The 27,855-nt window shown below is 36.3% G+C and overlaps 1 protein-coding gene across 2 annotated transcripts in view; it reads right to left on the reverse strand.

Moving 5' to 3' along the window:
• Positions 1-1,914: 1,914 nt before the first annotated feature.
• Positions 1,915-27,855, reverse strand: part of ADSS2 (adenylosuccinate synthase 2) — a 36,940-nt gene continuing 10,999 nt past the window's right edge. For both annotated transcript variants that reach the window (XM_088161339.1, XM_014878094.2), the window contains exons 2-13: positions 23,522-23,624; positions 21,022-21,090; positions 20,220-20,270; positions 17,970-18,036; positions 15,158-15,265; positions 14,793-14,874; positions 12,968-13,094; positions 10,029-10,183; positions 9,475-9,599; positions 8,781-8,878; positions 3,989-4,138; positions 1,915-3,235 (exon numbers count right to left, since the gene is read on the reverse strand). In XM_088161339.1, coding sequence (XP_088017465.1) covers positions 3,183-3,235; positions 3,989-4,138; positions 8,781-8,878; positions 9,475-9,599; positions 10,029-10,183; positions 12,968-13,094; positions 14,793-14,874; positions 15,158-15,265; positions 17,970-18,036; positions 20,220-20,270; positions 21,022-21,090; positions 23,522-23,624 — 1,188 coding nt within the window. In that variant the 3' untranslated portion in view covers positions 1,915-3,182. The remainder of the gene's footprint in view (positions 3,236-3,988; positions 4,139-8,780; positions 8,879-9,474; positions 9,600-10,028; positions 10,184-12,967; positions 13,095-14,792; positions 14,875-15,157; positions 15,266-17,969; positions 18,037-20,219; positions 20,271-21,021; positions 21,091-23,521; positions 23,625-27,855) is intronic.

Genomic DNA, 27,855 nt, shown 5'->3' on the forward strand with positions numbered 1-27,855 from the left:
CTATCCTATGCTACCATCCTCTCCCCTTACATGGCAGCAACCAAAAAGCCTTCAGAAAGAGCACAGAGGAAGGGCCTGAGAAATAGAAGCTTCTCAAAGTATGAAGGTTTTTCTTTTTACCACAGCTTACTACTAGCCTGTGACAGACAGTAAAAAGTCTTTTGCCAATGAGTGGGGCAATTCCTTTGAAAATTACCTCAATTCTTTTCTTGACTAACGGGGGGAGGCAGAACACAGAATTTTATCTAGAGCTAAAAAACTACATATGTCCTCAAAGCCATTTACCTTTGCCCCTGCTGGACACAGAGCTGAAGGTAAAGTACTAGGCTGCTGTTCTCTTCTTCCTTCTTGGTCCCACAATTGAACTTGAAGCTTGAAAAAATGCTTGTAACTTACAGTATTTGTTCCCACCACACTCAGGTTGGTGATAACATCCCATCTATTTCCTCATCTGTACAAGTGAAATAAGGGGGAGAAAAGGTAGCACTGGAGGAGGGGGAAATTTGGTAGGGTATAACCGTTCTTTGACACAAGGGAAATGTGCACCAGTGCCAACAATTCATTCCAGGAGTACTTGGGCAAAACTAGCATGCAGGGACAACATAAAACACTTTACAGATGCCAAGTTTAACCATCTGAAACTGAAAAATTCTTTGTTCCAGGTCATGGGAGTAAATACACACCAACAGATCCTAGACCACATATATCCGGGACCAGTACTGGTAGGAGAATGTTTTCAACTTTCCAGGACTGCCCTTGAATGGAAGAATCAAAGAAAAATCTCAGCAAAAGAATATAAATCGCTATTGCAGCCAAAGCAATTCTGTTTTGTTTCTTTCAAAATACTGCAGATAGTTTGTATCATTTTAGGCTACTGCTGTATTGCTCAGAAATACTGCTGCATCTAGGAATATGAATTCCTCCACTAAAAACAATGGTAGTTTGTACAGTGGGGTTACAACAGTGGAAAAACTGAAATCTTCGACGTCAAGGTCTCTGCTTGGCAGAAGTGAAACACAGCTCCATAGATGTATTTAATTTATTCACTGACTGTAGAAGGAAACATGACCTCATTGAGTTATTTATTCACTTCTTGAACCAGCTAGGCCCACAGTCTTTGGCTGGTAGCTTCACTGACAGCACAGATCACCTTGGTGCCTCCTACAGCTACAGGGGAACAAGAATACTTAGTAATTATTAGCTATTGTTCACATTACAACATCAATTCCCTCTACTTACTAGAAAAAAGTAACTTTTTTTCCTTCTAAATAAACACTGGAATTTATGTTTCACACAGTTCTAGCCCTCCTTTTCTCCATCTGGGAACTAGGAAAATATCTTCAATTCAGGATGTCCTTTGGCTAGGGAGGGATGGTATGGTTCTGTCCTGGACTGAAGGCTGACAGCAAAACTACATCTTAATCTTCTCCAGGAAAAAAAAAATATGATGTTGCTTGCTTTTAAATGCTGATGAGAATGATCTTTACATCCAATTCTGATAGGAAGGTTTCTCACTGTCTTTGCCAATTTTCCAGCATTCTGTGGTATCCACCTCTTTCCTCATATAACGCAAGTAAAATACAGACCCCAGAAATTGCTCTGTCACATGCAAGCAATTAAACAATGTTCCTTAAAAATCAATAATTTTATCCTTCAACCCTCCTGTCTCTCCTCTTAGGATAAGCAATTTTATTTTGTGTCAATTTAGAATATAAAAATTGTGCTAACCAGCGGCATAGTCCGACAAATTATTCCATTTCAGGCACCATGTGGTTACTCAAGACAAACAAAAAGGCCTCGTATCTTTTCTTTTCCATTAGAAATTTCTTATATTAATTCATATATTTTTATTTGCAGCCAAAAATCTACCAAACTAAATCTAAAACTGTTGCCTCACCCTGATACAAACTTGGGTTTAGGAAACAAAGTAAGTTTTATTTGAAGTGAAAAGGAAGCACACAAATACCACAGCACAATGTGTAAAAACAGACTCATTCTCAGTAATCTGGAAAGGGAAAATGTAATTACTGGGTTGTTGCAAAAAGAAATCAGATTCTTTGGAATAGATAATAATAGTTATAAATTTAAGTAGTTCTAGAACATCTCCACATTTTCCAACAATAATCCAAAATATGTCAGATGTCTTGAGGTGAACACTTGTTATTTACCCGACACCCAAAGCAAATACATGGGAATACATTAAATGTTATTTCTAAAGCATCTTCAACTTATAAATGCAAAAGTATCTGCGCTTTGGCAATCCTCCAGAGAAGGATTTTCAATTGACTCTGAAGAAAGGAATTTAAAAGGGCATCAAAATGTTAGCTTTCTCACAAAATATAAATATAACCCCATTTAATTAGGGGAACAGTTTAAGATACGCACTTTGGAAGCAGAGAAGCACAGAGTTTTTAAAATGCTATGAAGAGAAAGAGTAACATTATAAAAAATTTAACTCAAAATCAGAATGGTTCTTTAATAACTGCAAATGAAATTTTTACAATATCAGTTTTCTAACTTCGTGGGCACACTTCCTGGTAAACACTTGAGTATCCTCTGTGAGTTACAAAGAGTAAGTTTCCTGTGTTATACAGCTAAAAAAACCTGGACATTCATAACAACTTGGCATCACAACTTCTTTTAAAAAAGAGATCACACAATAATTTAGACAGCATTTATAGCATTATAAAATCAGACTCCCCCTCTTTAATCACTCACAAGAGCAGTCATTAAGAATACAACAGCTTTAGGAATACAAATAATGAGGATGTAAAACTATCTGTGCAAAACTGCATTATTTTTACTGTCTAAAATTTCAGGGAAGTAACACCGCCAAAAGCAGAGAGAGGATAACAAAGACAAACAGTCATGAAAGCAATGCTACCTTAGATTTTCAAACAGGAATTACATTATGAAGTAAATATTAGGTAAAGACAAAAAAATCTGATGGCACTTTGAACAACAATGACAAGTGTCCTGGTAATTGCAGTTGAACAGGAATTGATACAGGTTCATGTTAAGAGTCTCTTTCAGGAGTAGCAATTGATCTGGGGGTATCAACTCTAGCATTTCTTCCCATGCAAAAATCTATCTTTCCAACATCTTTGCTTTGCGGGCTACTAATGCATTTAAGAATGAGCAGTCTTTTGAGGAGTGTGCTTTCTTCCATGCATCTGAAATCTTTAAAACAGCTGGATCATTGATTCCCTGGATTTCCCTACTCCAATCCATTTAACTGCAGGAGAGAAAAGCAAACTTCTATTGTAAACAATACAAAGCAAGAGTGGATTGTATCTTAAGATACAAACTCATCTTCTTAAGCATCACATTTTGAAGAAAAACACAGTTTATATTATTCACACATTAAGAAATGATAACTTCATCTATTGTTCTCAAAGAATACACTGATAACTTCAAAAAGCAGGTATTCTTGAAACTGCCATAATAAATTAATCATTTTTACAGATGATAAGATAAAAGATAGAAACTATCAAAAAATAAAAACTTGCATCATCTCCTAACTCCCACACAGGGATGGTGTGTGGATGGAACCACAGAGTCACCTTTATTAGGGAGCATAGAGAAATATATCAGTTCAGGACCTCTTACTCTCATAAATAATTCATCATACTAATTAATAACCCAGAGACCCAATGACTTTACGATAGTTACACAGTAGCAAAACTAAACCCTGATTATAACCAGTCTAAAAGACATTTGAGCAAGTAATGAAAAAACAATCTTAACTGAACAAGAACTATAGTAAAAGCCAAAAAAGGATTGTATATTAAAACTTCTGAAAATTTTGAGTTCAGCAACTAAATAAAAAGTAGTAATACCATAATCACCAGTGGCACCAGGTACATCAGAATAAACACAGTTAGAAACTAGTTTTCAGTATTTTGCGTGTCCATTAATACAAAATACCAAACAGATTTCACAGAGCAGGAATAACCCAGACAAGAAGAAGAAAATCTGTTCTACTTACCAGGAACACCCAACTCCATTTCTATAAAACGAACATAATTCTGTGCATTTACAGGCAGATCATCAAACGTCCTGGCATTTGATATGTCCGTAACCCATCCTGGGAGTGTCTCATACTGAACCTCTACTTTGTTTAAGACTTCATGGTTGGCTGAGAAGCAAAGGAACAAAAATTTTATGTCCATGGATGCTGTGTATTCTCTACTATGAACACTAATGGTAAAGCTTTTATTCTTTCCTCACACAAAGAAGTTTGCTCATAAGATAATCCAAGCACTGCAGCCACTAAAGTGTCAGGGTTTTTGTTAATATAAGCATAGGGGGAAAAAATCCAGTAATTATAAGGACTCAGACTCCAGGAATTCCAGTGCTCAGTCACATGCATGTATTTGCTGAAACCACAATCTTTTCAGTTCAGAAAACAACTTTTTAGGGAAATAATTCCCCAAAATGTTCTTTTATTATATTTTTCTGAACAAATACTGAGAACCAGATCCGTCTTTATGAAGGAATTGTGAAAGCAAAATTAAGAACCAGCTTGTAAGTATCAAGCAGCTAAAACATATTTTAAAATGGCACAGGAGTGTACCTTTTACTTAACATAGCTGGAAGATGTAGTTAAGACTTAACAGACTTCTGATGCCCACAGACCCTTTGCCGCAAAACTCTGCACTGAATTTATCAACCAGTGCGGAGTCCCACAGGATACAAGAACAGTAACTGTTCCCACTTCTCAGAACAGAAGCAACATTTTGTCCTTCATTAAGTAACTTGCTACAATGCTGTCCTTTAACTATGAATCCTGTGATGATTTCTAGTACTGAAAAATATGCTAGGCATACTGTTCTGGAACTGAATCACTCCAGTAATTATCTGAACATTAAGTCTTGGAATGACACAGGGCAGCAAAACAAAAGGCTTAAGTCTGAAAATTATCAAAATATATTGATAAAAAAATGGAAAGAATCAAGCATTCCTTCTTGCCATCGTGAAGAGGGCATAGTAATTAATGTTATGTAGTAATTAATGTTATGTGTCTCAGTTCAAGTCAGTCCTGCCAGGACAGCTAGTGAGCCTGGGAAAGGGTTTGAGGTGCAAGAGGCACTGTAGAGGTGCAAATACAAAACCACATGCTGATCCCCTCCAGCATTGTGTAGCCAATAAACTCAAGCTCAGCACACTGAACAATTTGTCCTGATGCAGGCAACAGTTCAACAGCAGCAGTGCTGTAAGGACAGCCTTACCATTAAGGTATTTTGAGAAAGGCTGAAAGAAGACTGCTCTGCTGCCCTCAAAGTCTGTAACAGTGAAGAAATGTGCAAAGTTTTGGACCAAGGTGTTCCCAGGTTAAGGGAATCCTGAACCAATACTCGTGGCAATGAGAGCAGACAGGCACATTAAGGATGTTTGGGTTGTAGAAGCCAAGGATAATAAGCACTTTATTGTCAGCAGTAACAACTGAGGTGTTTTCTGCTGTCCAGGTGTTCTGTACAACAGAACAGACACACTTGAAGTGCAAAATCACAAACTGATCTCCCAGCAGCGCAGATGGCTGCTAGCCTCCCTCTCTCAGAAGAGGGAAAGTGAATGAACACCTCATCTTGGATATCCACAGGCCTTTTTTCTTTAAAGCCTCTCTGATGAGGTTAGAGGGAGACAGCTGAAAGCATTTGGTATTGAACAGTTTAATATTGACTACAGTTTTCCATTAGCCGTTATTAGTTCAATTCCTTACTTCCCCCTAGGAGAGAAGAAAAAGAAGGGATGCATTGACTGATGTTTCAAATGATTCTTTAATTTTGTTCCAACAGGTGTGATATAGGATGATGCGTGGTAAAGACAAGCCACAAACTGAGCTCAGAGTAGCATCACATCTAATCACCATCTAGATTTCTCTCAGCTTTCCACTGAGGGAGTTTATCTTTTAGGATTTCTAGAATATTCCTCAACAGCTTAACTATATAACAGACAGAGCAAATATAATGGTATCATCATCTGAAGAGTGATGTGATGCTACTTCCAACTCAAAAAATATCTCAGATTTGGGACCTTGGAACCTTCGTAAGAGAAAGATCCTCCAGCAATTTCCAGAAACTGACAAGAAAATAGTCATATAGGTCAGACCAAAGGTGCATCCAGTATAGTGTGCCAGCTCTTTAATCTACAGCAAATGCCCAGGTTAAAAAAAACAAACAAACAAACAAAAAAACAAAAAAACCCAAAAAAAACCCACAAAAAAAACCCAAAAAACCAAAAATCAAGCATGAAAGTAAAGCTTGTCTAAAGTAATCTCCCAATTATCTAAGCATCTGTGTTTTCAAAGTCTTCTGAGCCAGAGGTTATGTCTCTGTGTGGTGACATCAACTGATGTCTGAACACGGACAGGAAGCATTAGAGAATTAGACCATAGCTTTCACATTCTTTTTAAACTGATTGGCTCAAAGCTAGCAGGAAGTTCTGTCTTCCACAAGCTCTTGCCATTGGCCAGGGAAAGACTACAGCCTCAGTAACACCAACTGAAGTCAGCTGTAAATTTACAAGATATTTTAGGTTCTTGCTTAAGAGGCAATTACGAAAAGCACACAGAAAGCTAAGCTAAAAAAGCCCTGAGTGACACTTGTATGATTCTCTGATCCAGGTGGAAAAAAGAACAATATCTGAACCATGGCACACTCCTCCTGAGATGGTGGGTACTGTGTCTAATTTAGAGACAGTCATTTCACAAGAAGGGTAAATCATGAACATCTCCAAGAGAGTGGGAGGGTAGGAAGGGGAGAGAGAAAGAAAAAGCCTGCCAGGGAGAGCTTCCCAGACTAGTTTTCTTCTAAATTAAATTCAAATGTCAGTGGCATGTTTGAGAAAAAAAAATTATACAAGCACACAGCATGCAAAAATGTAGACATCAGAAACAGTCTAATGGTCTGCAAAACACAAAGTGGGAATAAAGTTACCTTTTGTTTTTTATGCCAAGGGCAGGGGTAACCTGCAGCATGTGTGCTGAAAATGCTGCCAAATGTTGAGGAGTATAGCAAAGAGAGGTGTGGAACAGAGGCACTGTGAGAGACAGCATCTTCCAGCTTACCAGAACTTCAGCTCAAACTCCTTCCTGATGCTTTAAGGAAGACAGCATGTCAAAAGGTTCTACTAAAGTTCCACCAGAATTCTTAATTGTTCATAAAGTAAAGAAAAATATAGGCAGGCGAGCCACATTGTGCTGCTATGACCAAAGGCCAGCTGTTACCTAGGGGTATACAGGAAACAAAGTCTGCTCCCTCATGAGTTGTACCTAACAGTTGTAAGACTCTGGCCCTGAGACATACAATGAATGAAAAAAACCCCTACAAATTACTGACATCTTAGTACTGTATAATATGGCCACTTGCTTATGTCATCTTTAAGGATGGACTGTCAGAAAAGGTTTTCCTGGCTTGAGGACAAGATCATATAACTGAATACAAGAACAGCATTTACAGAGTAGTTCTCAATTCAAATGTGCAATTATGTTCAATGGCCATTTCAAGTAAACACAAATGTCCTTAATGTTTTGACATGAGTATCAATCAGGTAATAGCTGAGTCTTAAAAATGGAAAAGCATTCCCGGGTTTGGTGCAAGACGAATACTAAATTTCCTGTATCAAAATCATTCAGCATGCATTCAGACTGGAACTGGCACTTTTGTTTGAAGATCCTGGACAGTAAATCACTTAGAGAACTCCCACAAGCACATGGATAAACAAAAGATTTTTTTAAATTCCTTATGAATTACTCTTAACAGATATGTGCTATTTTCAAGGACTAATGGCAGATCATCATTTATTCCTTCATACATAATTACATCTTTGTACTATATAAATCCTGCTGTGAGTTGTATCCGATCTCCTTACTCACAAGAAGTGCTCTGATGATGATACCACATGAAAAACTGTAACCTGTTACCAGCCTCTAACCCTCAGCTACCAATATAGAATCTATATGTACATTATGAAAATGAAAAAGCCCGCTTGTTAGTACTGTTTTATGTTCTTCCTTTTTTTCGGGAGTATGTCTAACTATTGTAAACTGAACAAGATGCATTACCTATAAAAACACTGGCTTGTGATATTTGAATATTTTAACATGCAGGTAACTCTTCAAGTAAAAATGACCACTGTCCTCCTCAAGAACTACAGTTTCTATCATGCTAAGCTGATGTACATTAGTCATGCATTAGAAAATAGTCTTGCTTTCACCTAAACTACTTGTTCATTTATGGCCCCACCCCTTGGCCCTCTTTTACACTGTGTAGCTTTTGTAGGTTTTTGGCTGCTCTGTGAATCATTAAAGGGAAGTGAACTGTTAGAAAAATAACAGAGGGGAAAGAAAAACTTGCAGGACCAGCTCTCTTATGGGGTTCACTGCATGCTTAAATGAAGACCTGGAATGCTAAAAATAGGCATCAATAAAGAAGTAGGAACAAGATAACAGAGTATGAAACAAGCTTCCAATTTAGCTTGAAGATGATGCAGACTGTATAAAATAAAAAGGACAAGTAGTGGCAACATTTATGTTTCACAAGCTTTATACAGCTCTTCGAATCTTTCTAGCAGACAAAATCCAATATTTGGTACAGTTATCTTTAGGGTGCAGGTACTGGTGTGGTAAAAGATACGTCTGGTGCATCTGCAAGACATTAATGGCTTGATGCTGAAGTAAAATATTGCTTTAATAAGTTTTACAAGTAGAAGTCAAATGTATTTAAAAGTACCACGTTACATTTCACCAAAATCTAGAATTTTTAAATAAGCAGTCTTACCAGGAAAATGAGGTATGATTTCACCATCTAGTTTGTATGCAACACCGACTTTGATTTCTGGAAATACATCCAAGATATCCAATTTGGTAAGTGCCAATCTATGAAGAAACATTACTCTGGTTAAACAAGTCCAACAACTCTTGAATCTTCTCACATTGTAAAAAAAAAAATTAAAACAAACTCCAACAACAAGAACAAAGAATCGAACAAAATTTATTCCTGCACTTAATTTTATTTCTTTAGAAAAATATCTCATATAGCACTAATCTATTATCTGGTCTGACTTTATAAAACACCCCAAACCAAAAAACAAACAACCACTGAAACAAGACGACAGCAACAAAAAAGGATTAAACAGAGTTTTTGTTACATCCTTCGATCTCGTACTACATGAAAATGACCAAAAAAATTTTAAAAAAGGTATTTTCCAATTGAATAAATTTGTCTATGGCTTTAAGTGTTATAATTTTAATTGGTGAGGGTACTGCCAAAATACCTAACCATTTAAAGATGACTATTTCATTGCATGATGCCTGTTGGTGTCTGCTAATTTATCAAAATATCAAAATGATTAATCAACAGATCAATATTAACAGTGCAAATGTTACTAATGAGTAAATGTGCAATTTACAGTAATCTACAGCATTTCATGATTTTCTGTCAGGTTGCCAACAAAGCTCAGCAAACAACTCACGCAGTAAATCCATTAATCATATAGACGTATCGGAGTGAGACGAGGTCCAGCCAGCCACATCTTCTCTTCCTACCAGTGGTAACACCAAACTCTTTGCCTCTCTGCTGCAGCAATTCTCCAATTTCCTAACAAAGAGCAAGACACATGAGCATGTGGGTTTCTTCTGATTTGCAATACATGATGCAGGTGGTTTACTTAACATTTTACAATATATTGCAAGTTACCTTCGAAGCCCTTCCCCCAGTTTTTCACAATGCTGTCCATTTGGATGAAGACAGCAATACAAAATGTTCTTTCTAATTCAAGAGAACGATTTTTAGGCAAACTTCTCAAAATTTGCTCCTGCTCTAACCTTATATTCCACAGAAATGTCTAGAGAAAATTGCACTCACGTTAGGCAGTCCTGTAAGCTCAGTCTAGAGTCAGAAGACTGAGACATCTAAACACATTGTCACCTATGTACTTGTACTTAACCATTGTTAACACTGAGTTAATAAAAGACAGACAAGACACATTTTCACCCAGCAGGTCACACCTGAGGCTGTAATACTCACATTATCCTGTTCTGTAGGAAAGGCACCAATTCCAACTCTGGTTGTGTAGGCTTTCACAACCCCGTACACTTCCCCAACGTTCTGTGGTGGCATGCCCAGACCTGTGCACACACCTCCAACTGTGCAGTTTGATGAAGTCACAAAAGGGTATGTGCCTATTAAAAACCAAAACACTGGGTTTAGAAAGTTATTAAAACACTGGGTTTGAATTGTTTTTTTTCCAAAAATCTAACCTGGTGAGAAACAGTACTTGCACTGCACTTTCTTAGATTTTACAACACTCAAAACCAAAACACACAATAAATGTATTTTACAGCCAAAAACATATTCTGTGAGCTCTTAGTTTTGTATGTACATTGTCTGATCCACCTTCACTGGAAAAGGTAGAAATCTTACTATGTACTTCAACTGGTAAAAATGGACTATATAACAATTCTGAATGATCGTACAGATAAAAAATTGGAGTAAGACACCAGAAAAACATGTCTTGCTTTCTTACATTAAATATACTCACTAACTGAACAATGCAAAAATTTAAAGGGAGACTCTTAGGAAAACAGTATTAAAAGGTTAGAGAATAGAGGTTTACTATTTTCAATTTTTGGAGGAAAAATAAAATACAAACTCTACAAACTGATCAGCACATTTTAAGGACAAGAAACTGCAACGAAATACAGAATTCTGGAAAGAAAAGCTTTGTTTACATAATCAAATGAAAAAAAGATCATTAAAAAAAGAAGAGTCCTGAATATAGTCTAGTGGTACAAGTTTGTCTCTTGTTAAATACTCAGCTGTCATTTAAAATGCAGCCTGGACTGCAAAGAAAAGCGTTAAACATCTCAAAATCCTTAGGCTTATACCTTTTTTAAATTAAGTACTGGGAAATGAAACTGAGCATGCCAGTCCTCAGCTGAATTTTGAACAAATACTTCAGCCTCACTGCATCTGCACATAAGCAAGAAACCACTACCTGTTGTGTCAGATTTTTTTAATGTCATTTGATATGAATCAGAGACAAGTAAGAGAAGAACAACCAAGACGAAAGGAACTAAAAGCAATACAGTTCTTTCAGCAATACAGACATCTTTACAAAGTCAAAAATCCTTCAGAGACTGATCAGTGAGCTTTCACAGATTAGCTTCAGGTATATCAAATCACTCCAGAAAAATACCCAGGATTACAGGTGATACCTAACAACAGTTTGCAAGCATTAATTAGTTTTTAATCTTAGAACACAGTAGCTAAGCTTTTCTTAGTACTGACAGGTGAATATAGCTAGTGGATGTCAAAAACAAAGTCAATGAACAGCTCTTACTCACTTTCACCTCCCAGCCTAATATATTTTCATTGTTTTATCATTACTCTGTGTTTAAGAACACAGAAGATCACACATCCTCACACCCGCCCCCCCATTCCCAGACAAATGCACATATGAGCTTCATTAAAGGCTCCAGTAAAGTGAGATGGACTGCAAGCCTGGGGATTTACTATCCTCACAGTCAATGAACACACATTCACAAAACTCACTTCAATATTAAGACTTCTGTGCAACAAAGCACTGGCAACAGCCTCATTCAGAATGCTTAATAATCAAATTGGCAACTCTAAACCTTCTGTCTAGGGCTTGTCTGTTGTTAACACAAGTGTCTAACCTGCTGCTATCTAACTATGGAGAGCAGATTTTCTTGTGTGTTTGGGTCTCACAGCAGAGGCAGGAAAAAATCTAACTAAACTGAACAACTCTGTATGCATTATAGACATGCCTGGTGTGTTTCAGACTGCCTGCACCTTCTATTTACACGAAATCCAAAATACAAGAAATTTACATTTACAGGAAAACAACCTTCCTAGATAGACTTTTTTGCAAATATCTGTTTTGCATCAAAGATTTCCCTGTGACAAGCATATCTGAATTCAGACTTCTTTCCTCTTCCTATTTTTGTTATGTTAAAAGAGGATGTGACTCCTAATACTCAGATTATCATGAGAAAGTTTACTTTAGGTGCTTATACTTACAGTGACTGATCTACAACATATCTTACTCTTACAAAAAGGCATTCAAACTGAGTATGTTTGAAAATGCCCAATACCAGAGCTCATATTGGTTGAAAGCTGAGTACACGCCAGTTTCATAACTGTTTGACAGCAGGCATCAATTTCAGGTGTAAACATTTTCCTAACAATAAAAATGATGCCATTACAAGGTGAGACTGAAGAAAAATGTGACAAAATGCAGAAGCCAATCACACAGGTTGCTTATGCTTACACAGCGGTCATAGATTATCTTGTTTTTACAACACAATAACCAAACATAAACATCTCATAAAAAAGAAGCTGCTTCTAACACCTAGAATCTTCTTATTTATTAGAAAACTTAGTGTTTTAAGAAAAACGGCATAATTTTGAATATCAAATAGATTGAGATAATCTTTCCAGCCATGCCTCATTAGCAATCCAGATTATCAACACCTTTCCCAACAATGTGAAACAGTGGAAAACTAAGTGTTATATAAAGACTTAAAAAAAAAAGTAAGCTGATTTTTCAAAGGTCAAGATGTATTTTGCATGTATGCTTTGCCTCTCAAAGCTCTCCATTTTTATTCTCAAGTGATTTCCACAGATGTAAAAACTTGTGAGTTGTTTCATTTAAAATTCAGAGATGCTAAAGTAATAGCTATACTCTAAGAGCAGTCATTTGATCTTTACTGTCATTCAAATTACTACTCTTGGGAGAGTCTACAGCTTTTTGAAATAATTTAATTAACACACCCACTCACCCACCCCCCTGTATTATTTGCTAGTTATAGAGAATGTTGTTCTTCCAAAACAGAAACCACCTCTGCTGTGAGAACAGCTTATCACAGGAGAGTTTAAATTTAATGTTCCTTTTTTACAACACAAGTGTATATTAACATGTGTCTCAAAAAGACCATACCTACCAAAATCTATGTCCAGCAGTGCTGCATTTGCACCTTCAACTAAGATCTTCTTTGGTGGTCCATGTAAAGCCTCATACATGAAATAAACACCATCCCTTACCATTGGTTTTACTTTTTCCATGTAGCCCTGAATAACACAAAAGACTATTGTATAGTATAATTTCATTATTATAAAGGCAGCCAGAGTAGAATTGCTATTGTTCCCTCATAACAATGCTCATATTCCCTTCAAAGAGGAAAAGCAAACAGAAATGTTAAATATGCCATAATGTGAACAAAAGGAGGAAGAAACTCAGATTTACCCAAGAGATATGTACACTCTTCCTAGGAGGAAAGAAAAAAGGGGGGAAGGATGAAGAGGAAAGAAAAAATCCTAACTTCTGGAATGCTTTAGAAATATTCAAGCATGGGTATTATCACGGTACTGTATTTGGTCTTTCATCTTCAAGTATTCAAAATCTCCCCCAAAATCAGCACAGCACGTAGGGAGTTCCACTTCTGGCCATCTGAACCACATTCACCATTGTGAATGCATACAATTGTGAGCCCTAACTTTTAAGTAAAAGTGAAGTTATTTATTGCATCAAATGCCTGAATGCCATTGAGTAGCTGGATGCAAGAAGCCAATAATGTTCAGATTATCACTTGGTACACAGCCTTTCTCCTTCATGAGAACACATGGAAGTTTCTCATTTTAACAATTTCCTCCGTGTGAAATGTAGCACTTTGTCAGAATGGAATCAAGTGCATTAGCATAAGATGAGTAATTTTCCTCAAGCTACAAATACATGTGAGTTTCCACCTTAACAAGGAGTTTCAGATATTCTGTAACCCCAAATTGCATTAAGTAAACTATAAAGCATTATGAACCAATCAAGTGTAACTGGTTTCTAGACCTACATATTAGTAAAAGTACTACAACTCAACACATGAAACAGGCCTTATTTAAAGTAAAACAAATATAAGGCTAAGAACTCTCATATATTCTATTCTAGAGCTATAAAAATTAAAGGTAGAGGAAGGATGATTTATTTAGCCTGATTTTCTTAAAGAATTACCATGCAATCATGCATGTCCTCGCTGTTCTCCACACACCTCAATGGTTTTAAACAATGTCACATTTGGTTGACATTTTAAGGGTTAAAAAAAAAATCCCATACAGGTACGTTGCTATAAAAAGCATGAACAAAAAGTTTGGGTGGAACGGTAAGGCACCTCACAAGATTTTCAGATAACTTGGATGCTGTGCAAATAAAACCTAATACCAGTGAGGAAATTCTCAACTGTCCCAATCACAGGGAAAACATCAAATCAGAATCCATAATTAACCATAAGACCAGTGTGGTGGCAATCAGGTTTCATTAGTTCTGCTGCTATCAATTTCCATTTTACTATGTTGCTAGACACTATTTTTTTTTAAGGCTTATTACTTAGAAAAACTATTTATTTCAATTCTTAACTTCCTGAGGGAAGGACTTAACATTCTGCTTTACAATGAAACATACTTCCCCCAGCTACAATCCTGCTTTTTCTCCTAGACTGTATGTTTGAGCAAGTAAGTCAAGAAAGTAAGTCAAGAAGAAATCGCCCCATACAAGCCTTTTTCTTAAAATTCACAGCATCTCTCTCAAAAGCAAGTTTTGAAACGTTGCATAAAACAGGCCAAGAGTGTCCTTAAGGATAGCAGCAGACTCCTCAACACAGAAACATCCCATGATACAGTTTAACTCCTCACACAAGCACAAGCACCAGTCACACCAAGGGATCTGTGTATCAGTAACTGCACATGGTGATTATATAATCGAAGAGACAGAAACACGCTTACCTTCAGCTTTTCCAATTCCCCTTCAATATCTATCTTTAAGGTAGGATATATTGCTTTGTACTGATTGGCTAACACTTTGAACCTGAAAGGCAAAAATGCTTCACTGAGGTTTCTGTTTGTTTTCCTCCTCAACTCCCCACCAACCCTTGATTTTTACTGGTTGCATTTCTGCAGTTATTTGGTAATTTAACAATTTCAAACAATGAATTATGACAATAATCATATGACAATATGACATATGACAGTAATTTTTTATTTTAAAAGAACCTTTAATTAAGATAAATAACAGAAACCAGATGTAATTGCTTACACAAGGTACTTTCCAGAAACTGAAAACTATGCTTACAACTGTGTACAGTAATTACCTCTCAGAAAACTCATCAAAATCAGAAACAAGATCACACATTCTCAGTCCACTTCGAGCAGCCTTCGAAGAATATACTGGACCAATTCCTTTTTTGGTAGTTCCCAGACTTTAAAAAGATAATAATAAAGAGTTATTGATATACAGGTGTTTGGTTTTTTTTTCTTTAAAGCTATTCCATCCTTAGCATAAAATGAAATGCTGTCAACTGTGAGCATTTAACTTTATTTAAAGCATTTAAAACAAAAGATACTTTCAGGATGCAACCTAGTGCCAGAATATCTCTGACAACACACAAGCAAATATGTTAATCTTCTACTTCTGTTTTTAAACCAATAATTTTTTTCTGAACTTTTATACTTAAGGAACCAAATGTCAAGAAAACATTCTTCAGTATTACGAACTGAAATGAAATAAACATTTTCCTAAAACACTGTCCTGAAGACCTAAAGAAAGTCCTCCATAAAGCAACAGCACAGAGTATGGATTTTAAGTTTGTATATAAGAAATATTTCATTTCATTCTAAATACCTCAGTTGGAGCCAAGAAATCAGAAAACACTGCCAAATATCCAAAAGTGATAGAGACACTCAAAATGCCCTCTCTATGTTAAGAGTTCAGGTATGGATTTTCCACTGTAGCTGATTCTGAAAATCAGAATTCTTTTCCTTACCCTTACCTGCCCACTCTGTCTGAAAAGCCTTTTCCAGCTTAATTCCTGATGATATAATACAAAACTTGCTTGCACTGACTTTACTGTCAGAGAAGTACAGCTACTTCAGAGAAGGTCTTCTGCCATAATCATGCTAAGCAGCGACCAAAATTGAGCCAAACCCCATCATGCTCAATACATTAAGCAACTGTTTAAGGAGAAGTGAACAGGTCTGCAGCATTTGCAGAAGTGTGCTACATGTTGCTAAGCTTAATTGTGCACTTAGTTTTAATTGGTTTGGTTTGGGGTTCCCCCCGTCCCCCCCATCAGTCAGAGAAATCCTTCTCTTCTTCAGTTATAAATTTTTGGAAAAAAAACTGAATTCTTCCTATTAGACTCAATACCAAGTAATCTCAGGGAGTGATGTTTACTTCCAGTCCAAAAAAACCCCAAAAACATTCCAATGAACTGTGCATCACACTGAATCCTTTAACCAGACCAGGACATTAAACAACTGACTCTAGCCTGCACCCCAATTCATACTCTCCATAGAGAGTCTTTTAAAGGAAGGGTTGGTTTCCATTCATTTTGTTTCATTAAGACATATCAAATAATAAAAAAGTTGTCAGAAGACTGTACTTACAGAAGCTAAAACAATTGTATAAGCAGAATATACTGTATTAGATTAGGTTTTCTATAACATTTCTGCAAGGGAAGCTACATGATGGGCCTTACTGGTGATGGTTTTTCAGCTACATTTGACCAGGCAAAAGCATTCATTTAAAAGAAAAATAAACTTACCATTTAGAATGTTTAAAGTCTTAGGCAGAAAAGAATTTTAACACCAACCACGTCATGTAGTTAAATCTACAGTAAGACATGCTAGCAGACTATTTCAATTCCCTGCTCCCAACAAATAAGAGACAGTCTTTTGATAACCCATGATAGCCTGTAGTACTCTCCCCATTACAGTTGTTTAGCTCCAAAATTTAGGAGGAAATTTTACAAGCTTGAAAATCGTACATTGCAGAATATCAAGAACTCCACAGAAAGAAGAAATACAGCATTTTTAAGAGTGACTTTAGGTTTTTTTGCTTGGAACCTAACTTTTTTCCTCAGTTTTTTTAAAGCAAATTAATTGAGCTTTCCCTAACAATCTTTAACACTAACCAATAGAGTGGTGCCTTCTCTCAAGTAGCTGATTTGACTCATAGTGTTTTTAACTGCAAATATTGTCATATAGCAACTTTAGCTTGTGCTCCACAAATATTCAAGAATAGCTGTTACACACTGATAATACTGATAATGGCTCATTAAAATAAGAATATTCTTCCATACTATCTGTATGTTCTGTTTGCTTTTTAAATCCGAAACCAGAAGGTAACAAGAGAGCTGGTACAGTGCAGGCAAATGTGAAAATGACCCCTTGTAAAAATCACTGACAAATCATCACTCAACAGCAACCTGTGTGAAGCAAGATACACTCAAATCAGACATTCTCTTAAAGCTTATTATCGTGGAGGAAACGTTTATCAGGTAAGTACGTCTGAATTACTTTTCATCCATTTAATCTCTCTTTCTGAAAGTTCTTCTAAGTTTACTGTTATCTGAGAAGTCTATAGCACTACACTGCTTCCCAGACGTAGACAGGTCACTGTTAATTCTGCCAGCTTTTTCCACATCCCAAAGAACGAGTGAGCTACTTGAAAAGAACAAGTTAAGAACATAGAAAGATAGTTTCTAAAAGTTTTGAAAGCTTCAGAAGGTCAGTAGTGTTCTGTAGAAGACAATGTGAACATCTACATGCACCTCTGACTTTCGGTTATTCAGAGATGACAAAGGGATCCTTCAATATTTTTAAAGAGAAATATATTTTTACAGAAACAAATACCTCCAGTAAACAAAACACTAGGAAGCAGAAACTAACAAACTAACAACTAGAAACCTTTTCATAAGGCAAAATATAAAGACAGAACCCTTTAACCATGCATATAATCCTTCACTGGAAGATAAAGTGTAGGAAATAATCCCTGCAGAGTCCACATTCAAGAGTTATATGAATAATTTTTTTTAACCCACTGACAAGACAAAACAGAGATTCAATATTTTGAGTCCTCTTTGTACTAAGTCATCCTATGTTTGACAAAATAAAACTACCTACTTCTTTCCTGCTTGTTCTTGCCTCTGTTGTTCTTGGATGCCATCAGCAGCTTGGTGGAAATCAAACACTAAGAAAATAAAATAACTTAAATTGAAAATTTGTGTGAAATAAATTATTGTATCAGCAATAATTTCTTCAAACCAACTCTAGGCCTGTTTACCAATGCGGAAAATAAATATACACACTGAAGAAAGGCAAATAAAATTACAGTTTTTCCTTCTCTTTTACATTTTTTCACAGGGAAGAGCTCTAAGGCTTTTCAGAGACTTTAAAGCAGAACATTTGTAGAACGTTTGCAGAGTGAGTATACACATCCCACAGAGTAAGTAAGCCATTTTGGCTTTGTAGTGGCCCCAAAGAATACATGACTAAATGAAGAAAAAAATGCAGTTGAAAAAAAAAATCCTGGAAATAGCATAGAGCAAAAAAAGGTCATACTGCTAAAATTTAGGCGAGACCTGAAAGTTAACATTCTCACCTATTCTATGGATTTCTTAAACAATTGTATTTTTATGTTTTAGGCAACATCAATTAAAACGCATTTGAAAATACAAAAGCTCCCACCAATGTCTGTTATGTAAACAGAAGTCAACGTCATAAGCCCTGATTATGTTTTTACATATTATATTGTTATTAATGATAAAGATTATGCAAAGTATCCCTTGCATCAATACTTGGTTTACTATAGTAAGAAAAAAAAACAACCCAAAAACCAAAACAGAACAACAACAAAACTCAAAACATACATACAAACTTCCCCCACCCCACCCCCCAAAATCTTACAGGACTCATGTCAAATACAAAGATTGCACAGCTTATAGGCTAACAGTATTCATTTAACTGGCTTTCTTAAGTATTATTTCCTGAAAGTTAAAAACCACCTACACATCACACAGGAAAGACTGACTTAGTAAGTATGCTAGTATCTCCAGAACAAGAGTGGTTTTCCTGTTTGCCTTACCGGTTTGGCTTTATGTTTATTCCCAAGCATTCCTGCTTTTTAAAGAACTACATTATACCCAGCGGTGTGAACTTACCTTTGGCTGACCTTTTGTTACAGACTAATCATTCACAGATCAATACCCATTTTAGAGAAGACACTTTTATCATGGTAACAGATTTTCAAATTGCTATGAAAACTTTCTAAATAGAGGCATTATGAAAGCTCATTTTTGTGAAGAGGTTGAATGATTATGAGTGACAGTGAGCAACTGGTCCTTTTTACTCATAATCTGTTTAATTATAAAAATTCACAGCACTGCCATTGCAATATAATCACCACAAAACAGTTTTTATAGTAATCAAGCAATTTCCAAATAATTCACCTACAGTGATTCTACTAATCAGAAAAGATACTGGCAACTTAGAAACAATTACTAAACTGTTTCAAACTAATTAGTTACTCCAAAGATAAAACATAATAACCGTCAATAAGTTCATTCACTAAGGTATTCCACACTGGTGCAAAAAACAAAACAAAGCAAAACGAAAGAAAGCAAAACCAAAACCATTTTACCCCCGTGTTACAAGCTTTAATCTTATAATGTCCTAAACAGTTTGCATCTTCAGAAAATGACTACAAGAGGCAGCAATAATGCTATAATATCTAAAGAGCTGATCTGAAGGATGAATTTATGTAATAAAAATGTAGTAGGAGTGGTACAGGAAGAGTTTCTAAAGCTCTGTGTTGGTGGATTGGACTCAACACTATTTTTCTTCAGGCTTTGAACTGCAGTGCTTCACTGCTGAGCTCCTTGAGAGCTCTTTATCCCCACAGAGTCCTTCCCACAAAATCTCCTTTGGGAAGCACTTCCTTGGTAGGGAGACCATTAGTTTCAAGTCACACCCGGTCACCTGATTTCCCAGCAGAAACGTTACTGTGAGCAATACCACTTTTACACCAAAAGGGGAAATGAATCCTAATTCAATTCACTTCTGAATGCTTTCTGACTGCTCCGTGCTTCTAATTTGACTTAGAAGGTGAACCTGCTTTCCTGCCTAGGTGATGATTAAGGAATAGGATTTTTAAAAATCACTAGAATATAAACCTGGGAGGGTTCTGAGTGAAAATTTTTTTTCTAGGACCTTCAATAAACCTAAGCAACCCAGGGTGATTTAATCCAAAGAAAAGAACCTATATAAAGAGATGGCTAAAAATTACCACACTTTTACTGCCACAGAAAATCCATCAAAAGCAAAAATTATGCAGAACAAACCCCAACAAAAAACAAACCACAAACAGGAACTTACCAATATGAGCCCTGTCAGAAATTATTAGTCTCTTTTCCCAGCCTTCCAGTCCTTTAAAGGCAAAATGAAATAGTTTAAATTATGTTTTGTATAGCATTTTTGTCTTCTGATGTATAAAGTATAAATACTTTTCATGCTTAGTCTTCAGTCAATCTATTTTAAGACTGAGCAATCACATTGCAGAGTAGGAAAAAAAAAGTTATTTCAGTAATTAAAACTTGGCATCAACCTATAAAGCTGAGAAAATCAGGCTTATTCTCAAGAAGAATCCATGCTACTAGCTCCTCAATTTTCACGAACAATTAGTAGCTCTTTTGGTTCTGAATAATCGAGACCATTGATTTTTCCCACTCATGGCAGACTGCTGCCAAGCATGGCTATAGACATAACATGAAGTATCCAAAAACTGAGCTCTGAATCAAGAAGTGATTACCACAGCACCATGTTCACATTAACGTGTCAGCAAAGTGTACACCAATATTGTAAGAGGTCAAATTACTTTGAACAGGTAAACACACTTTAAGAAAGTCATCTCACTTCTTAAATTCATTTTTTTAAGCAAAGAACAATGTCTGCAGAGAATTCTGTTTTAGATTATATTCTGAAACGGTACAGAGATTCCTTTTATCTGCATTCCCATGAGGGCTCTGGCAGTTATGGCAAGACTCCTCTCAGAATGCAACAGCCAAAGGGAGTTGTGGAAAAATACAATGTATGTAACCTCTACAAAGGCATACTCCATCTAAATCATTTGAGAAGTGTCACACAAACTATTTTAAAAGTAGTATCTTCAAATTCTCACCTTTTCCTTTCTTTAAGTTTTTTTCAGCTTCTTCAAAGAGTCCTGGCAAATGAATTACAACACCATTTCCTGCAGAAAATCATTACACAAAATGTAATTAATTATGTTGAGCATGGGAAAAAATATTTCAAAGAGTTCAAAGACACTGCATATTTTGTGTGCAGAGTATTTTATTTAAGTCTTTTAACAACGCAATTTTGATTCTTAGGAATTTATCTTAGCCAGATTTGTTCCTAAAGTATGCATTTCTACCTACATGTATTGACTCTTCCTAGTAAATGCAACAACTTTTCAATTTAGACCAGTACAAACAGTAACAGAATCTCCAACTTCCTCTTTCTCATATCTAAAATTAACTTCCGTCTTTGCACTTCATTTTAATAACCCTATTGTTTTCTAAGAGCTTGGCACATTTCTATCACCATTATAAACACTAGCATCCTTGCAGGCACTTTTTTTGCTGTAAACAGACACGGAATAGTCTGTACATAGAGGTGGGACTGTCAAGAGACTAGCAAAAACAACAGACGAAAAAGCCCTGTCAAAAGCAAGTTTGCCTTCCTACAGCTGTCACATTGCTCAGAAAAGACTTACTAGTTCATAAAATGACCCAGCATCACTGAGTGCCTAGGAAGGAACATTCCCACAGCAAAACTGAACCATCTTAAAGCCATACCAAACCCAGTAGATTCAAAGTTACCTGTAGAACATTTAGCAGAAGAAGGGATCTGCTATCCAAAACTATTTGCATATCACCTAATTTCACACCAATAAAAGCATTCTAACCATAAAAACCACAAAGTATTTTAAGACTTCTTCACTATTACCTTCATGACACAGTCCTGAACAATAGGGATACTCTATTATAATACTCCAATCATTTTGCCCTTACCCTTTTTTCTGGAATATATATGTTCTTTCAGTGGAATCCTAAGCCTTTTTTACCCCTGAAAGAGATTTTATACACAATGCATATCTAAAAGAATCTAAAAAAAACTTTAGAACAGATAAAACCAAAAGATGGAAGATACAGGCAAGAAGGTTTCTAAGAATTTCTCACCTAACTACTATATTGTTAAAGGATGGGGGCTTTCCTATTCAACCAAGTCCACCAAAGAACACAAGGCAAATGGGCATCTTTTTTATTGTTTTCAAGCAATAACCTTAAGAAACATAGTACAGTAACATCAAAAGAGAAGTAGTATCATCTGCCTCAGCCCTCAAAACTAGGAACAGTTAACATCTCAAACTTCCCATTATCAACAGGAATCTATTTCCATGCCCACTGGATCCAATTCTGTAGAAGTATTAGGGAAGACAAGTGGATCCATAACTATCCCATTATCAAGTCACAATGTGACAGCTGAAAAGAAGCAATTAACCACCAAATCCCAAGTACAGATTTACTGCTGACAGAGTATACAGTCACTACCAGCTGGACTGTTTATGAATCAAGTAACTTGCAACAGAGGTTCTTTCAGCTGCTCTTTAGCAAACTGTCAATGACCACTGGCTCTTGGCACACATACCAAGCTGAAAGGCAAGACTGCAGGCTCAAAGCAATGAGATGCAGGAAGAAGTGACAGGAAGAGCACGGCAACAGAATCCTGTCTCGGAAAAGTACACTGTGTAAGTGACAGGAACTCTAGGTATCAAAGGAGCAACATGGAAGTGTTGCTAAGTCACAGCCTTTAGTGATCCAGAGATCCAACCTGTTTGGTGAAACAGCACTCAAGCACAAACACAGTTATAACGGTGTGCACATATATTTTATGTTTAGCTTCATTTTTAGAAGGAAATTCTATGGGCTACACCACATTATTAAGCTGGTTGGCCATCCAAGCAATCCAAAGAAAAAGCCCCAACCATGTAGAATTGGAAACAGGATTCCAAGAAGGGGGAGCAGTAAGGAGGTAAGTAGATTTTAGGGACAACAGACTAGATAGCCTAAAGCCCTTTTCACAAAGCAAACAGATCATAGATCCTGGCATCACCTAGTACTGCCACTGCCCTAAACCTTCCATTGTACTTTCCTGAGAGGATTTCTTGGTAAGAACTCTAGAGTGTGGAAGTCTTTTAGAGTTAAGCATTCATTTCACAATCCAGTGGAAAAGGGAGGGAAGACCTATGGTTCAAAAAGTACTGGTAAGTACTTAACAGGGCTGAAGATTAAAGGAGAGAGGGGTATTCTGAGAATAAAAGAAATGGTAGAGAAAATAAAAGAGAATGGGAGGATGAAGATACACTGGGCAGCTAGCTGTTTACATTGGTAGGATAGATAAGAACAAAGGTGAATTATCCAAGACAAAAGAAATTTCTGTAATACAAACTTTACAAATGAGTAAGGGCAGTATTACAAAGACAGAAAACAATCTAGGCCTGTGAAAAATTGAAGAAAAAGAATCTTTATCCTGTATGTCCTTAAATACATCTTGATATTTTAATGTGTCAGAAGTCTGAAACTACAGTACTGTCTGTTTTTAAGAGATGTCCCACTTACCAATGAATGCAGTGACTTTCGGATTGATAATCCCACTTGGCAGAAGATGAAAGTCGTACTCCACAGCATCCACAACAACTGTATGCCCTGCATTATTGCCTCCCTGCATGGGGATGAGGGAGAAAAAAAGTGTTAACAGTTTTTGACACTAAAGACAAATGAACACACAGTACAGAGATCGAATAATTTGGTTGCACAGTTTTCATTTCTGTTACTGACAAAAGAGCATTCAGAGATTTCCCAGGAAATCAGCCAAACTTGCTCTGTCAAACTGGACAATTTCAACATCACTATTATCTGCCATATAGACTTTGGACAGTGTTTTGGTTCATCAAAGGTACAAAACCGTGGAATGAGACTAAAATGTTTCTAAAATTATCAGATATAAATATTCTAGAGCATGCAAACATTTCTAAAAGCCATCATCAATTTTATTACTTTTCTGTTACACTTATGGAAAGTCAATACTTGAGAGTGGAATTGCAACCTTAGCAAAGTTAAAAAAAAAAAAACAAATCCCCAGGGAAACTGGGAGTATGAAACCACACAGTTATTGGAATAGGTAAGTCTCGTCATCTGGCAACATGTAGGCTTGTTGTTCTGAATTTTGGGTTCAGACTTTTTAGCGTTTTTCTATGAATAGTAACCAGCAAAACTACCTAGCTCATTTCATACCTCCTTCCTGATAAGAAAAGTTATGTAAAAGTACAAGTCATTTATGTTAAATACGTATTATGTTAAACATGCTGTTTAAGGGGGGACTCTAAAGACAACTAAAACAACTGTGGTTTCGTAAGTTACCAGAAACAATTTACATCAAGCTAACACTTCAAACGTTTCTAGCTCTTTTCATTACGACAAAGAGAGTATTAAGAGATTGGTTAAACTGTGAAATTCATCTAAAATACTAAAAGAAGCTTGTGACCAAGTCTTAAAGACGGTCAAGAAAGGCTTATGAAACGAAAAGGATTACAAAACAGTTACCAAATATCCCCAGTTCTTGTCTGCTGTACTTTTGAAAATAAGCTTATACTCTCTTGTGACCCAGTCATTTGTGCAAGACAAGGTTACATACAAAATGGTTCTGCTTGTCATAACCACAGGAACACCCTTTTACAGACACCTCGCACCGGAAGTTAAACTTTCACAGAAAGAAAACCTTAAAGATTAAGACTTCTAAGCTGAGCCACCTTTCAGCACAAGGCAAAATGAAGAAAGGTGTTAAATGAAAAGAAACTATAAGAATTACTAATCCATGGAATTATAAATATTAAATATTTCAGAATATTGTGTCACAGATAGACTTTTCTAAGCAATGGACTCAACAGCTACTCACTACTTCTAAAACATTTACAAAGCATGAAACCAATACTTAAAGCTGTATGTGACAATACAAATAGAGAGCAGCTGTAGATATTAAACATTTGTGCCAGTACATAAACACACATGCCACAGGTACAAGCCTAATCTTACTGAAGTCAGCAATGAAAATCCTGTAATTTTTGTAAAAAAGCATTATTTATTTGAGGACCCGCAACCATTTCACCTCCTCTGAAAAGAGAGAAAACAAAACCTTCACTCAAGAAAGGAAATGTCTGAGTTTAATAAAAGTTTAATTTTTTTAGTAACAAACTGCAGAATTTTTCCATGCAGTAAACAATACTTTGAAATAGCTGTAAAGATTTTTGGATGCATATTTTCACTGCAAGTGATCTGACTCAACCAGACCATGATAAATTTTCAATTCACAGCAAATGAAACATATTGAATGAAGACATTAAGCAGACTTTTCAAATTTACTCTTTTAAGAAAGTAATAAATACTCAGGAATAAACTTCCTGTTCCTGTTTGCATTCTTTCTACCCAACAGCTTTAAGAAAGGTTATTTAGCAGTCTATAACTCTACAATTGTGTGTTGGATTAAAAAGGATGTTAACCAGAAACATTAGCAGATACATCATTTACAGTTATTTTTTAAATGCAATACTGATCCTTCTGAGCAACTGCAAGTTACTCGAAAAGTAATTTTAAGAACTATTAAGTAATATATAAAATGCACTAGGTATTTTTAGTAATAAAAGACATTCGTTTTCTACTCAATGTTTAAGAAGCTAAGCAAAACCTTGCTTGGCAAAGAAGAACAGTTATGCACTAAAGTATCATTTATAGTCAAGTATTTCTGCTGAAAGTGGTAGTTACCTTCTTCCACATCAGATTCCTTCAAATTACTCCTTGCTATTAGATTCACTGCTACTATCAGTCCAGACAAGTGCTTTAAATGAAAATTCAAGACAGGTCTAAGTATAACACTGAAGTACTGAGGTATTAGTAATTTACAAATGGGAAGACAAGTCCCAAGTCTCCCATGGCAGCATAAATAAACTGGACTAACCCATAAATAATACTAACATTACTGAATGACTATTCATTTGAAATTCTCTACCAGATGGACAAGTCAATTTCATGTTTTGCTTCTCAATGTATTAAAAAAAAGAGAAAAAGATTCTCTAGTTTCTCTAGTGTCATGAATGTCCAAAAAAGAGAAAACTGGCCACTCTAGAAATTAGATCACGATCAACAATACATTCTTAGTGTCTTAAAGTTTGCCAAGTTACTAGTGCCATTCAGAAATGGCAACTTAAAGTTCAGCAGTCACATGTGCCTGAACAAGGTGTACAGCATGCAGCCTCTGACTCTACTAGTCATGAGAGCAGAACTGCTGACTTCTGGCACTGTCAAGATTTCATCTTTGCACTGCTGAGTGATGCCAAGGGTGTTGGTTCCATGCTCACTGAAAGATACCCCAGGGCTGACAGAGTTAAAATGGCATTTTACCTTTCAAACCTTGAACTGTTCATGCAAAAGAGCTTATGCTTCACCTAGAAGCAAACTAGTGGTATTTAATTCTGCATATTTACTGTGAGCAGCTCTACTTTAAGGGATTTTGCTAGAAACTTAAGTAGAAAATGTGTGACGAATCACCATCTTAAGCCATATGAATACCTCAAGGTTTCCAAAAGCATATTTTCAGATTAGATTCAAATTTGAATCTCAGAAATTATTGATTATAATATTATGATGCCTACAATATGAAAATATTCAATCCCAAAAGTGCTATTGATGGAAGCTGTCTGGTAGAATATTAAGTCAGTCCCCACACTGCTCTTGATGTCATTCTGTCAAAATGAGTCATTTTGAAAAGTATTTTTAATCTCAAACCCTATTTTAAGAGAGCATTAAAGTAACAGCATGTCATGAACTCAATTTTCAAAATTCTTCTGCTGATTTACAGGTAAGCTCTAACTGCAGAAGAGCAAGCATGTGGTTACAGAGCATGAGTTGTAATATACTAAAATAATGGTTTACACTGTACACTTTACAGTGAACTTGCAGTGAAGTGTACACATGTTGTGTGCTCAGACATTGCTCAACAAGGGTTTGGTAAACAATTCTAATTACAGAAATCTGAACTCAGCGTTCTAGTGGTAGTGAGAGGAAGGGGAGGGTTGTTTTTACGTTATGGGGTTTGAATTTGCTTTGGGTTGTGTTTTGTCTTCTCCAGATACTGATGTTAATGCAGGCAACTATTGCCTCTGAGCATAACTTTAGCTTTAAACTGATGAAGTCACTCTTGGGTTCTGTGCTTTCCATCTGGATTTCTCACTCCTCCTCCCTCCTCCAACTAAACCAAATGGGACCAGCTAGGTCATTCAAACTAACACTCCTTTGATTCACATGTTTAAACATTATTAATGGAGAAGTAACTGTGGAAATTATTTTCACTATTAGTTAAACAAAGTTCAGGCTCAAATAATATTCAGTACCTTACATAAAGCTTTTGCCAGAGGGAAATTACGATATACAAGTCATTTCATTCACGATATACAGTCACTGAGGCTGGCAATACTCCCTAGCTAACTAAATAAAAAAATCAGTTCACCACATCTCAGTAATCTTCTACAACAGGACTTCTCTCCCATATACGTGGAAACTGAAATACCTGTGTGCCAACATAGGCAGTGGACAAATGTGCAGCAAGACCAAAGGATGCTCTTGCTCAGTCTGGAATACACTGCACACGTGTAGCAGTGGCTTCTTTTGCCTTTTACCCTGCACAACTAGATTTCCTTTGGTTGAGCCAACAAGTGGGCCATGGCCAAAATACTCAGCCCTGAGGGCAAGGTAACTCTGGATTCAGCTACAAACAGACCGACTGCACAAAAGGACTGATGGGGGTGAAAGGTGACTTCTTATACATGAGAGATATAAGACCCCAGTGGCCCTCTCAACAAAGAACTTCTTCACTGGGATGCTTTCTTCTTCCCATTCTGCAG

The sequence above is a fragment of the Sturnus vulgaris genome, chromosome 3, assembly GCF_052056855.1.
Source record: "Sturnus vulgaris isolate bStuVul1 chromosome 3, bStuVul1.hap1, whole genome shotgun sequence".
In the NCBI taxonomy this organism is placed as follows: domain Eukaryota; kingdom Metazoa; phylum Chordata; class Aves; order Passeriformes; family Sturnidae; genus Sturnus; species Sturnus vulgaris.